The sequence below is a fragment of the Geospiza fortis genome, unplaced genomic scaffold (genome assembly GCF_000277835.1).
Source record: "Geospiza fortis unplaced genomic scaffold, GeoFor_1.0 scaffold237, whole genome shotgun sequence".
Taxonomy (NCBI): Eukaryota; Metazoa; Chordata; class Aves; order Passeriformes; family Thraupidae; genus Geospiza; species Geospiza fortis.
In genome coordinates, this window is record NW_005054319.1 from 4,033,366 (window position 1) to 4,046,966 (window position 13,601).

General features: G+C 38.0%; 1 protein-coding gene across 1 annotated transcript; it reads left to right on the top strand.

Moving 5' to 3' along the window:
* The first annotated feature begins 5,333 nt into the window (after positions 1-5,333).
* Positions 5,334-8,884, top strand: LOC102032710 (parvalbumin, thymic CPV3). The gene is made up of 5 exons (XM_005420373.2): positions 5,334-5,397; positions 5,987-6,054; positions 6,422-6,554; positions 6,975-7,084; positions 8,624-8,884. Exons 2-5 carry the CDS (start codon positions 5,994-5,996, stop codon positions 8,647-8,649), a joined length of 330 nt encoding a protein of 109 aa, XP_005420430.1. The 5' UTR covers positions 5,334-5,397; positions 5,987-5,993; the 3' UTR covers positions 8,650-8,884.
* Positions 8,885-13,601: the final 4,717 nt, after the last annotated feature.

The window sequence follows — 13,601 nt, forward strand, 5'->3', positions numbered from 1 at the left end:
TGTACCAACATTAATGGCTAAATAAGAGAGAAAGGCACAGACAGCTCAGATAACTTCTGAGATAGCAGACAGCTCCTTTATTTAACCACACTTACTTCCACCCTGATTAGCCTGCTAGGCCTACAAATCTAAGACAATTTCACCACTTACCATTCCATTAAGAACAGTAAAAAATTCATGACAAGTTAAGTCTGGTATCAGCTTCAGTGATCACTCCAAGAAGTTAAGAGGAGCTTGTGACTAGAGAGGTTTTTAGGCCATTCCCTCTTCCAGCATTACCACTAAGCAGATCAGAGGAGAAAAATGCTGTTTTCTTTGCACAAGAATATACTCACTCAGTTTCTTTTCCTCTCTTCCTCATGTGGGCTGTCAGTTACTGTGAAATTTTTGTTACTACTTACCATGGGATTTAAGAAAGCTCTTCAAATTGTGCCTCAGCTGGAAATAATGCTGCCTGACCACAAACACAGAGTCCCAAACAGCTCCCATAGAGTGAACAACACTGCTGGAATCCGACATTTGGAGGTCTTAAATATGGGATTGCCTCTTGTCAATGGAATTTTGTCACATGTTTGGTGCATGTGTTTTAACAGTTTGTCTGAACCTCCTTTCTTTAGCCCATTTCTGCTAAACAAGCAACTTTTGATGATTACTTCCAATAAAGTTAACTCAAATTACAGGGTAATTTTACTTCAAACCTCACTAAGGGTTACATATCCTACTACTGCTGAAATTAATGGCTGAAATCCCACTGAAATCAATGAGAACAGGCAGTGAATACAGAAGAGGCTGGAAGAACCTCAGTGCAATTTGGTTTATTTTACCATGGTTCCTTACACTGTGGGGCACAGTGAAATGCAGCCATGTGCAAAGAGCCTTTGGTAACAGTAGAGTAGAACTGTACTTATCTTTTACATGGCACAATAGCAGCATCCAGATTATTTCACAGCCTCCAACATTAAGGCACAGTTATTACTAAAATAGAAAGAAACCCTGAACAATGTAGATTTTAAAAGATGGCTCCATCTGACACTGTCTATAATGCTGACAGCAGACAGAAGCATGTTAGACAATTACATTTAGGGTCAGAGACAGAAAATTGCATTACTGTGTCTCAAAAGAACTTCCAAGTGCTTTTAAAGACAAACACAAATCAAATGCTGTCAGAGATCTTCCAGGACAGCTTTTTAAGTGAAAAAATATGTTTATCAGACCAGACTCTATGAATTAGTGACACTATTACTCAGCTATGTTAGTCTAGTCTGCTGTCATTTTCAAACAGAAATCAAATTCACTCCCACAGACTGATAAGAACATAATTTGAACTGAGGAAAGTTCACATGGGATTTCCCCTAACGTGAGAGAAGTACCTGTTTTCCTTTAGCTCCAGACCCACTGTGCTGCAGAATCTATCTTGTATCTTGGGTTCTCTAGTCCAGATCTCTGCTCAGTGCTCTGGGTAAAGTCCTCTACCTGCTGCAGGGAAAGAAAGCTTTGTCACTGGGGCCTGGCTTTCCTCCTTCATTGTAGCAAAAAAGTCAAATACTACAGCAAGTCCTCAGACTTCTCTGTTAAGAATGGCAAAATATTATGGCCAAGGAACAATTCAAATTAAATGCTGTAATGATTTCTTTATTTCACTAGGACTAAAGCATTTGCCCTAATAGATAACTTCAAGTGGCAGGATTTAATTCATTTTGTTGTCAAGGTCCTTTTCAATGATGATGGCTGTGAACACACTAAGATTCTCTGCTGTCACCACTGAGACATCAACACTACTATCAACCACAGAGGTTACTGAGTATCTATTTTAGTTACTTCCAAACTCATTACAAAGGCAGAATCTGTTATCCAGGATCATGATACCATTGGCCCTGACACAAGCAGGGCTGAAAGATGGAGTTGTGTGGGTTTGAGAATAGCTGCTGCAGCATCTCTTTACACTCTTGTAGCTGGTCTCAGGTTAACACCTCTCCTCTGATCTCACCTGAGACAACTGCTGATGTTTCTTCTGCATCTGCCACAGCTTTGGTTGATTGCCACTGCTAATTAACTCTGTACTTTATGCAAACCAGAACACAAAGGGTACAAGACCAGTCCACAACCTGTCAATGCTTTACCAAAACACAGCTTTCCTCTGATACTTAGAGAAGTAAATAGCACTTGATTTGAAGACAATTGTTTCATATGTTTAGATTCCTAAAGAACCTAGAATCTTAGCAGGAACTTATCAATATGAATATTCTCTATCTCTCAGAGTAACACCTTCAAGTTTGATTTTGGAAGTCTGAAAAAAAAGAGGCTTTAATATTATTCAATAAAGACACCTCAGGTGAAAACAACACTAGGTATGCAAGTACATAAATATTCAGATGATCAACCCAATAGAACTTTTAGACATCTCTTGTAGAGTAAAAAAATATCCCCAAAACAACCAAAAGAAAATTGATTTTTTTTTTCTTGAATTTCATTGGAATGAGTGCTAAACATCCCTGGAAACTGTGCAATACTAAGATTCTGTGTCAGATTTTGAGCTATTGTTAACTGCTCATTACTTAGCAGCTGTTGTTCTGGTTGTTTTATTAAGGATTTTCATTATAGTGTTACATTGTTTGCATAGCATCTTTTAAAAAAAAAACTTCTTTCATAGATCTCTAGTTTTTGAATGCACAATTACAACCACCTAAGTAAACACATAACCAAGAAAGAAGTAAAACAGGCAAATAATTTAGATGTAAAATCAATTATCTCATTAAATTATCCCTTAATATACTAACCCCTGATTATTGCATTCTAATTGTAGTGGAGGGAAACCTGTACTTCAGATGAAGTGTCATTAATAAATAAATAAAACCCAGTAACCCTAGATTCCCACCTGTATCAATGTACAATGACATCAACTTGATTCTGAAATTCAGCTCTTTTAGGCTTTTGTAGACCATCTTTCAGCCAGGATTAGCATCACTTTTGTTGCCAGCATTGAATTGCAAACATTAAAAGATCTCTTCAAAAGCAATCATAGCAATTATCTCACTTTTATTTGAGATCATATTTTAATATAGTACTAATTCTGGCTATTCTACAACTATTGAACACACATAAACCAGCTCAGCACTCTGCTATGCCAGAGTGCATGAGGTAACCAGATGTCATTCTTTGAACATTTGGTGCTTATATTTTTAAACAATGCCCAAATTAGTTGCAGATCTATTTTGAGCTTGAGCATTATATGCTCACCTTGATCTTGTCATTTTCCTCCATTTCAATTCCCTTGTTTTCCTTAACTGTCAATAATTAGTATTGCATGGCAAGTCAAACTCTTAGACAAAGAGAGCAATTTCATGAGTACTGTGTAGGAGCCAGCAGAAACAAAGGAAGTTTCCTGTAAAGGAACACCTATGGCACTGTCATAGAGGGCTGAAAAAAACCTTTTTCCCTAGAAATATCTTGTCAGTAAAAAAAGAACCCTTCTGCTCAAACTCATATTAACTTGAGATGATCATAAAGGAGAGAATACAACAGAGTGTAAAAAGGTACCTAAGAGAATGAAAGTTATTTCAGGATAGCTCTGGAGAAAGCACAGAATGAACTTCATCCCCACAGGCACTGCCTGACAGATCATAATGCCATGGAAATCTCGGGCAGAAAGCAAAATGAATATATAGCACTGAATGAAGAAGATAAATGCAAAGGATACCAAAAGATCTGCGATCAGAGCTTCAGCTTGTACAAACCAGCACTGTTTAATTTGTTTTAATCACAAAATGCTAATTTACAACAGCCCAGGGTTCTTAGGTTTACCACTAAAGTGTTCTTCCAGGTCACTATAACAAATTTTCCTACGGGAAGCAAAAGAACAAGTGCCTGGTTGTTCCTGGCCAGCTGCATTTGGGACCAGAGGTAAGTCTGAATATTTGTGATTTATGCCATGTTCCTTCATATACAAAATAGGTAGCAAGAAAGTTAAAAGTATCATTAAATTATGTCTGCTTTTTTTGTTACTTATACCTTGCATTTCTCTATCCCAATTCAAACAGTGCTATGGAACGTTTGCTATGATTTACACTTTTCTCACTGTCATGAACCAAGGAGGGTAAACCAACTGTAGTCCATTAATTTACATCAAGGCTTAGATATATTTATAACTCTGCTCCACAGTGTAATTAGTAACTGTTGCTACTATAAAAATATTACCTCTTGGCATACCATGCTATTTCCATTTCTTTAAAAATGAAACAATGTTCATGGAGTAAGAGAACATCAGTTCAGATACCACAATTGACTACTACACAATAAATATTAACCAAAATACATGTGAGTTTTATTGATCTCCATCCTAGAATTTTGCCCATATAAACCCCCTTAAAGATGGAAACAGATTTTTGTCTGAGAAGGAAAACTTCCCATCTGCTGTTATGAATTTTCTTAAGGCTTTTTGTTCCAAAAGTAATACTCCTGAAATATATAATAAACTCTCATTTATTTATACCTACAATTAAAATTTTGTTATTAATTAAATAGATTGTGTGAGTGTGTTATAAAATGTATATACAACTATTTCCACATTAACAAAATCTGATTTCTACAACCTATAGAACTTGCTACAACTAGTAAGCCTATTATTGATTTCATGTAAATCTCAGGCAGAAACCCTGAGATATAGAAAATATTGAGATATTCAAAATATTCAACATGGATTATTAAGTAGGCCAACTGACTATACATAATCTTCCAAGGAATACTGATGACAAGATCAGTTTATTCAGCTTTACCTAGCTCATAGTTTTCTCTCACTGAAGACACTGGTTTCTGTAATTCAGAAAATGGTCAGGAAATACAAAATGAAGCTTACTGCAGAAAGATCATCCAAATTAGAAATGCTTTTCTCTACCCTAGTGACAAGTTATCTTTGTCAGAATGACACATTGGCACCTCTGATCTGTCATCTCCAACCTCCTTCATACATTCCAAAGGATCAACAGAGCCAGGGAACAAACAAATTCATTTCTTTTCACAAGGATTTGACTGCTGGAGTCATCTTCCAAAGAGTGACTCTCAGGTGCAGAGGTTACCTGTGAACATACTTGGAGCTGAAAGGCTGCTTTGATGGCAGAGTTGTACTTAGTAAAGCACTAGTGGATTTATTTTTTAAAAACTGTTCTTTTTGTCCATATTATCTTAGGATATAAATAGAAAGAAAAGTTTAATTAGTTAAGGAAGAAATTTGAGCCAAGTCTCAATTCAAACATTTGATCCATGGAAGTGTAACCTAAGCAGTGGTTATTGTCACCTTTTGAATCCTTTATAAGACAGAGTGGCAAGCCAGAGCCACCATTACTATTTTGCCTGGTATCTCCTCAGCTATTTTTCCCTTACCTAGCTGAGAAAACTCTAAAGGTGAGCATCTGACTTGAGATTAATTAAATAAAATTACTGTGCAGAGCAGCACCATTAGTAAGTACAACAACCATTGTTCTAAGGTTTTTATTTTAATTGCTGGAATACACATGGATGGGCTTTACATAGATAAGTATCAGTTTTCTTTTTATTCTTCAGAGCTGTTGGGGGAGATAATAGAAGTAAACTTTCTTACCTTTTGTTTTCCAACTGCATGTATTGTTACTTGTGTTGCCAGATTCCCTGCATTCCAGTAAGACTATTTATTAGGTGAATGGTTATATAGAGTTTAAATATGTGCTGTATTTATACAGGTTGCAGATAAATGATAAAATATTGATCATCAACTCACAACATGGTTAATGTAATCCATCTCATTAATGATCATTATTTCTGAACTGCTCTTTTTAAGGAAGTAATGTACAAAAACTTGTAATTTGTTAAGGAATACCAGAAATGTCACTTTGATCAATGTGATTCATCTACTCTTGTTGACCTTATAGTAATCTTCAAAACACAGAAAAACCCAATTTGTTGTAAGATGCATTTGTATTTCAAAACTCTGTTTGCAATATTCTATTTTGCACAGGTTTAAAATGAGCCTTACAGACCTTCTAAGCCCTTCTGACATCGCTGCTGCTCTGCGGGACTGCCAAGGTGAGAAAACAATTAAAAATCTCAAAATCTCTTCTTTTGTGTAACCTGGGGCAAGTTTTACTCAGTCCCAAAGGAATACTGAACAAGCGCATACTTTAAACAGATTTCTGTAATCTCTTTACTCAGCTGTCACAGTATGTTTGTTCATAACTGGTTTATATTGTCAATTTGGAGCTTATCCTCACATGATTTTGTTGGATGTTTAGTAGGGTATGGGGCAGTATTGCAAATTCATTCATTCTTTGACAGGCTTCACCTACTGATCATGTTTAGAACAATTAAATTGTAACAAAGTATCATCCTCAGACCATTTAGGAACACTGAATGCAGTGGTCTGGGGTTAATTTCTTTATTAATTTATTTTCAGCTCCAGATTCCTTTAGTCCCAAAAAATTCTTTCAGATCAGTGGGATGTCTAAAAAGAGTAGCAGCCAACTCAAGGAGATCTTCCGGATTCTCGACAATGATCAAAGTGGCTTTATTGAGGAAGATGAGCTCAAGTAAGGATTTTGTTAACTACTTGGAGGATATTAAAAAAATAAGCACTTTTTCCATTCCAGAACTTTCAGTAAATGTGAGCACAACTTATGCTAAATGTTGATAAAACCTTCAGCAGATTGTGAAAAATAAATTTAAATAGATAATTTTTACAAAGAAAAGCAAATTAGTAACACCTGCCTTTTATGCTCAGTATAGAACAAAAGAGCACACTGAGGCTGGATTTTCATAGTGGATAGAATCAATTCAATCAGGGTTGTGCTTATAAAGCAGAAATACATAAAAATAAGATTTAGTTTGCCAAACAAAGCAGTACTTGGCTATTGTGGTAAATTTTTTAGAGATAATTATCTATTTGATTGTACAACAACCATAAAAATACTATGGTGTGAAAATCTAAATCCAAGTTGTTTCCTCCCAAGGTATTTCCTTCAGAGGTTTGAGTGTGGAGCCAGAGTGTTAACTGCCTCAGAAACCAAGACCTTCTTGGCAGCTGCAGATCATGATGGGGATGGTAAAATCGGGGCTGAAGGTATTGACTGCTTTAAGTACAGAATGAGGCACCTCAGGATGGTTGGAGTGATGTGGGATTATCTTTTATATGGATGGTACAATAATGTACCCTCTGTGATTTTACTGAAACCCTTGAGTAGCAACCTGTTTAAGGGTGGAAATGGACCCTGATCCTACAGGTTCATCTCTGCAACTCCTTTTGCATGAGCAAGTAAAAAAACCTTAAGGAAGTTTCCTGTTGCCACTCACTTCCATATTTCAAGTTGCTCTGAAAGGAACTGGCCCTTATTTCTCCTCCCACTTACTCTAATGTAAGGCAGCACTGGCATCACTTGGAATGCACAAATGTAAAATCAAGGACAAAAGAACCAGCTGTACACAGGAGAACAAACAGCTCATACATCAGCTCGTTTCCAGCAGCTCCTGCCCCACAGAAATGCCACTGGGCACTGAAATCATTCTCAAGATGCAGCATGTAGCTCTGCATTTGCTCTGCATATAAGGATAACAGAATGATCAAGTGTCACAACCCCAGTAAGAGATCCCAGAACAGGATCTGTGCAGGGATGGTTGTTCTTTAATTCCAGTGGCAGGTTAAGATCCAGATAGGAAGGGGCAGCTCTTTAAGGAAGCAGCATACTGCACTCACCATGTGGAAACACTGGTGTGATTTAATGGCTGCACGGTGCAGAAACCTCCTGATCTCCTAACTCCATATTTCTGTGCCCTGTTTGGAGACAAAGCACACACACAAAAGGCCTGCAGCTAATGGCAGCTTGCCCCATGAGAGCAGTGAGCTGCCCAGACGAGCATGAAAGGGGCTTAGGGAATAGCATGCAGGGAATGTGCCAGCGTGCAGATTCCCCAGCTCACTGCACCAGCAGGACAGAACTCCCCTGTTTCTTTCTTTGGAAGGAATTAAATCCAGTTCCTTAGGAACTATGCCAGAATAAACACACATGATTTATGAAGCAATCTGTATATTAATACAGTCACTCAGGGATGGGACTGATCAGATACTCTAATTCATGGAAGCCAAACATTTAAAAGATCTTTGAAATAACAGTATCTTATTGCATAACTCAACACCCCAGGATCATACCACATGGAACTGCACAGTGTTTTTAGCTTTAGACTGTGCTCTAAATCAACAATTCTCAATGTCTGAAGCATTACAAACAATTAATATAACACATGGACTTGCGTTTCATTTTTTTTACTTGAGCTCTTAACTACTTCTTACTTAAATTCCATGTAAGGCATTCCGTTATTTTTGCCTAAGATCAGTATTATGCAGAGAGAAGGCCAAAACTCCCCTGAAGATTTAATTATGCCCTGTAAATCAGCAAAACACACTGCCTTTCCAAGTGTTGTTTAGAAGAGGATATTTAGGCAGTGCCTCTCATCCACACATTTCTTCCCTGGTCATTGTCATCAGTTAGACAACTTTTTTAATGTTCATCCCTATTCTAAATCTCTTGATAAACCACTAATCCTTTATTCCTAATCCTTTCATGTTAATAATTCTTTCATGTAAATATTCTCTTATCTTTCACAGAATTCCAGGAAATGGTGCAGGCTTAGAGGTTCAAAAGGACCAAACCAGATAGAATTGGGATGAATCTGCAGGAGACACTCCCAAATCTTGAAAATCAGGAGTCCCTTATTTATCTTGACAGTGTCTGTTATTTTTTCACTGCCTTAGCAACATAATGAAACACTGATTACTGATTTTTTCATTGTGTGGACTATTTACCATGTTTTAACCTCTACTTTAGCAGACACTTCCCTTAAAAATATCCAATAAAAATTAATCATATACTGTAGCCTGTGTCTATTTTTTTGAGTCTTATATGGAAACATGAGAATTCTTAAACCAAAACTGTTAATCCCTCCAAGATCTTAAACTTATCAGATCTTCATATATGGAACATCTTTTGAAATTATTGGGAGTTCTGTTTACAATAGCCCTTCTGGATTAAGCTTAAGTTCTCAGAACACTGAGATCTTATCGAAGACTAGGAGCTCCGATACATTAATTTGACATACAAGTTGTTTGTAAGCTGGTAGACTCAGTACATTTAATATGATCATCACAATTTTCCAAAAATAATACAAACTGATAAAAAATGAACACTGGATTTTGATACTACTTTTTAACATTATGAAATATGCTCTAGAATATAAATCTCTAGAGTATCAGTGACTTAAACAGACTCTTCAGATTTACACAAGCCAAGGGTCTGACCCACGAACTGAGCATGGCCATTCTCAGAACACAAGATGGATGTCACAGGACAGTCACAAGAAATAAAGTGTGTCCTTGGCAATGAAACCACTCTGATGACAGAAGGGTCTTGGAGTAGTTCACATGTAAGTAACAAACAAACTGCTCTCCATTTCACTGACAATTAAGTGTCCTGACCTTGACTAATCGTGTTACATCAGGCAGGCAAATGCCTGTAAAATAAAGAATTTTCCAGGTGCTGTTGCACTCTGCTCCTTTCAATGTCTCAGCCTTTGCACTGTGGACCTTGACAAAGAAACCCAGAGGCAAAGTTCAAATTCTGTTATTCTCCACTGAGATGCAACAGGATGCTGGAGCAGGTCACCAAACAGAAAAATACACTTGCCCTACTCAAGATATTCTGAGATCTCTCAAACATCCAAAGTATTGCAGTTAAAGAATCTTTCCATGCCTCCCATCAAGAAAAAAAGTACCTTAAAAACCCAGCAGTACAGCACCCACCCCAGCAGATTCAAGTAATGGAAAACTTGTTGACTTGTTTTAAAATTAAAACATCACTTCCCCGGGATCCTTGAAACATTAAATCATACTTTTGAATGCTCTATAAAACATGTGATAGTAATAACTCAAACTGAATTTATTCACTGACAAAGATACTTGTCTGCTCCCTAGCCTAAAACAAAACACCACCAGTAAAGCTCTAGAGACATGGTGTGTAGAATTCCCACTGCTTCAGACAGGCCCCTGTAATTGAGAAAGCTCCTGGGCAGGATTTTATTGACTGACAAGGAAGGAAAAACTAAACATACTGACCATTTTTAACCCCCATTAAACACATGGATATGGGTGCTCACTGTAAGAATATATTTAATGAATAGGATGGAAATAATAATCATTCTGCATTCACCACAATTTGAAATGAAAGCAGCAGTCAGAAATCAGCCATCACTGGCAGTCATGCTTACAGATTGCAATAGAAGTTGCAGCTGGTTTTCAGAATTGCCACTTTTACATTGCATACGATTATTTATTAGACACAACTACTATAAAATACATTTTTAGAAAGCACTAGAATACTTATGATTCCCTTAAAATACAGATCTCAAGCGTGCTATTACATGTTCACATTATGTACCCCCTAACACCTTGTGCCAGTGTACTGTATTTGTGAACAGTTAAAATGAAGATATAAAAAAACCCAGTAGCTTTAGTCAACCTCTAAGCAGAAAAATGCCATGCCTTAAATGTGTCAAACTGTGACATCATTCTTAATGTAATTCTCATTTTTTGCAGTGCTCAGAATGGAAATAATTAACTTATTAATACAATCCATCTTCAGAGCTGAAATTCTTTTAACTGCCTAGCCCCTTCCTCATCTTCTCTTCCTAGCTTTTCTTCAGATGCAAGCTAGTAACATTAAACCAACAAAAACATTTCAATATCTCAAGTTTTGCATGAGAGCAGTTTTTCAATAATTGCTACTCAGTAACTTTGTATTCTTAATCATAACCCAGGCTAGTGTGAAGTTACTGCCTTCCTTTACGAAATCTCTGGTCCTGCAAAGCAAATGCATCCATTATTAAACCATTACTCACCAGGACACCCCCAGTGCTGCTCACATTCCCTGACATCACTCAGAAGAAGCCTGGGGGATGTGAGGGCTGTCTCAGCAGGAGCCCAGCTCCAGCTGCACTGTTGTGTTTTCACACACAGTGCCACAGGCCTGTTGCAGTGTTAACAAAGCCTGCAGACCAGGCATACACAGGCATTGAGCTTTTTGCTGGATCACAGCATTATTTGGTAATTTATTTGCTAAACTAATCCCAAACTGCTGAGTCCACGCATTTGTTAACACATTTAGACCACATACTGTCAATGGAGCAGCTATTTGAGCTGTCAGCTGTATTTATTTAAAGCTGTCAGCTCTAACACCCAGAGTGATTTATAGTACACCTTTTTGTGAAGTCTCCTACTACACAGCTGATGGAAGTGCTCAAAATAGTATCCAGAAATAGGCTCAACAAACCAAAACATATGTCTACACAGTACTATTTCTTACTTCTATGTACTCTTAAAAACAAATTGGGAGCACTCATAAAGCTGTTAATTGTTTGTCCCTTGATGCAGGGGTTGTCCTGCAAATTCCCAATGTACTTATGCAGCAGTTTAATTTTACATAATCATGGGCTGGGAATCACATTTCAAACTCGGGGTGATCTGATGCCACTTTGCAAATGTCAAGGTGTGGTGTTACTGCACATACAATTAAGAAGATGGGATGAAATTGGAACCACAATCGAAGTTTCTTCATGCCCTGTTAATGTGCACATTAGAAATGTAATAATTTAATTGAATTTGTTATTACTTGCTCATTGTAGATTCTCACACATACTTCCACCAAAAGCAATGTCAAGTTACAGATGAGGTTGCACTGAGCAGAATTATGTTAGCAATCACTACACATACATCAATTCCCTTCCTAGGAAAAGCTGGACATGCAAACACCCTCCTCAGCAATCCCCCTTTACAGTGAGTACCCAATGCCCAGCTCCACGTACCCCCACAGTATCTCCCTGCAGCAGTGTTTGTATTGCAGCAGTAAACAGGCACCCCTAGTCACAGCCCAAGGTGTCCATCTTGCTAAGTCCTGAACAAACACACAGCTAAACATTTCAACCAACACAAGCAAAAATCTACAGTCACCGCTGTTTTCTAGTTTCTTTGGTACGAAATTATTTAAATTGATAATCAATACTACCAATTTTAAGAATTTCCTTGTTTTGCTCAGTAGTATAAGCAAATTATCACCTCTGATCAACCCCTTACCACTGCCTGCAGAAAAGCAGAAGCAAGGAGGGGAATTTGGCCCCTTTTTTTTTGATATATTCAATCCTGATTGGATGTTCCCAGAAATTGTCTCAAGTGTGTTGCACCCTTCAAATGGACAGACCTCAATGAAAGAGCCGTTCTGCACACACTGCTGAATTATAACTCAGAGCTGTAGGGGAGGAAATGAGATTTACTGAATGTGGATATCTCATCCTGACACATTTGGCCTGATCCTTCCTCAGATCCTGCTCAGGGAAATGCTGGGGAGCTCAGCACAGCAGGGTCTTCCTTCATCCTGCCTGCTGGCAAGGGGAAGGAGTCACCCTCTGCTGTGACCTCTCTGAAAACACCACAAAAAGCTAATGCAGACTCTCTCTGCAGCTTTGGAAACATTTCCTACAGCTCTTCTGAGGTGGACTGTCTGGAAATGCTCTGTCTGTGGTGTGCCTCAGCCTGTCCTGTCACTCCTGCCTGTCAAGGAGGAGCTGCTCACTCTTGGGCAGTTTGCAGGCAGGAAAGGTGACAGCCAAGGTGGTGGTGATCTCTGCACCCAGGGAAAGGAGCCTGAACTCATACCCAGGAACTCACACATCCAAACTGCAAGCTGAGCCATGGCACAAGGCAGGAGGGAAGGGATGCAGCTGACTCCAGTGGGATTTGCTGCCATGGCACAAGGCAGAAGGGATGGGATGGAGCTGATTCCAGCAGCCCTGGGGGAAACAGTGGTCATCCCTCTCTGCCTTACACCATTCACTTTTTGAGTGCACACATTAAATATTAAATTGCTGCAGTCTTAGAGCATCTCTATTCCACACAGTGCTCCCACTGCACTGGGTTGGATTCTCTCACCAGCTGCTGAGGCTGAGGAAGACAATGAAAGTAAATATAAACTAAGAGTGATGATAGGAACTGAAACAATAACAGAAGGGAAAAAAATTACAAACTCAAGAAATACTGCCTTGTGTCAGATTTAATTTGGCACAATTTCAGAGAGTTTACTAGTACATTCTTCTAAATGACTCGGTGGAATAAGATACTCAATTTTATCTCTTATACCTTACCCAGGTGTTTATTTAAGCAATTATGTAACCTTATTTTATTCAGATTCCTAAACTTCACACTTCTGTGGAGAAGAAAACTATACATGTAGCCATTTTACTTCTAATTTAGTGCACACTGAATTTTATTATAAAGGGAATTGAAAAGTAATAGAAAAGCTTATTTTATTAGTTAAATTCCACTATCTCAAATGTGCCAGACAGAAAATGGAAAAATAATCAGAATAGACATAATATATCTATTTATGGCAAAAGGATTACCTGAACTAAGTGATGCTCCATGCTAATTCCTTCAATTTACTCAAGCTTGATTTCATCTTTCAAATCTCAGATTCAACCTCTAAAAATAAAGCGCTTCTACTTTTTGCAGCTGCCGGGCAGCTCCGAACGAGCCAGAGGGG

Excerpts from the sequence above, each read along its gene's own strand:
- LOC102032710 (XM_005420373.2), top strand. The coding sequence starts at position 5,994 with ATGAGCCTTACAGACCTTCTAAGCCCTTCTGACATCGCTGCTGCTCTG. Across the intron at positions 6,555-6,974 it reads ATTGAGGAAGATGAGCTCAA|GTATTTCCTTCAGAGGTTTG; the intron begins GTAAGGATTTTG and ends TTTCCTCCCAAG. Across the intron at positions 7,085-8,623 it reads TGGTAAAATCGGGGCTGAAG|AATTCCAGGAAATGGTGCAG; the intron begins GTATTGACTGCT and ends TATCTTTCACAG.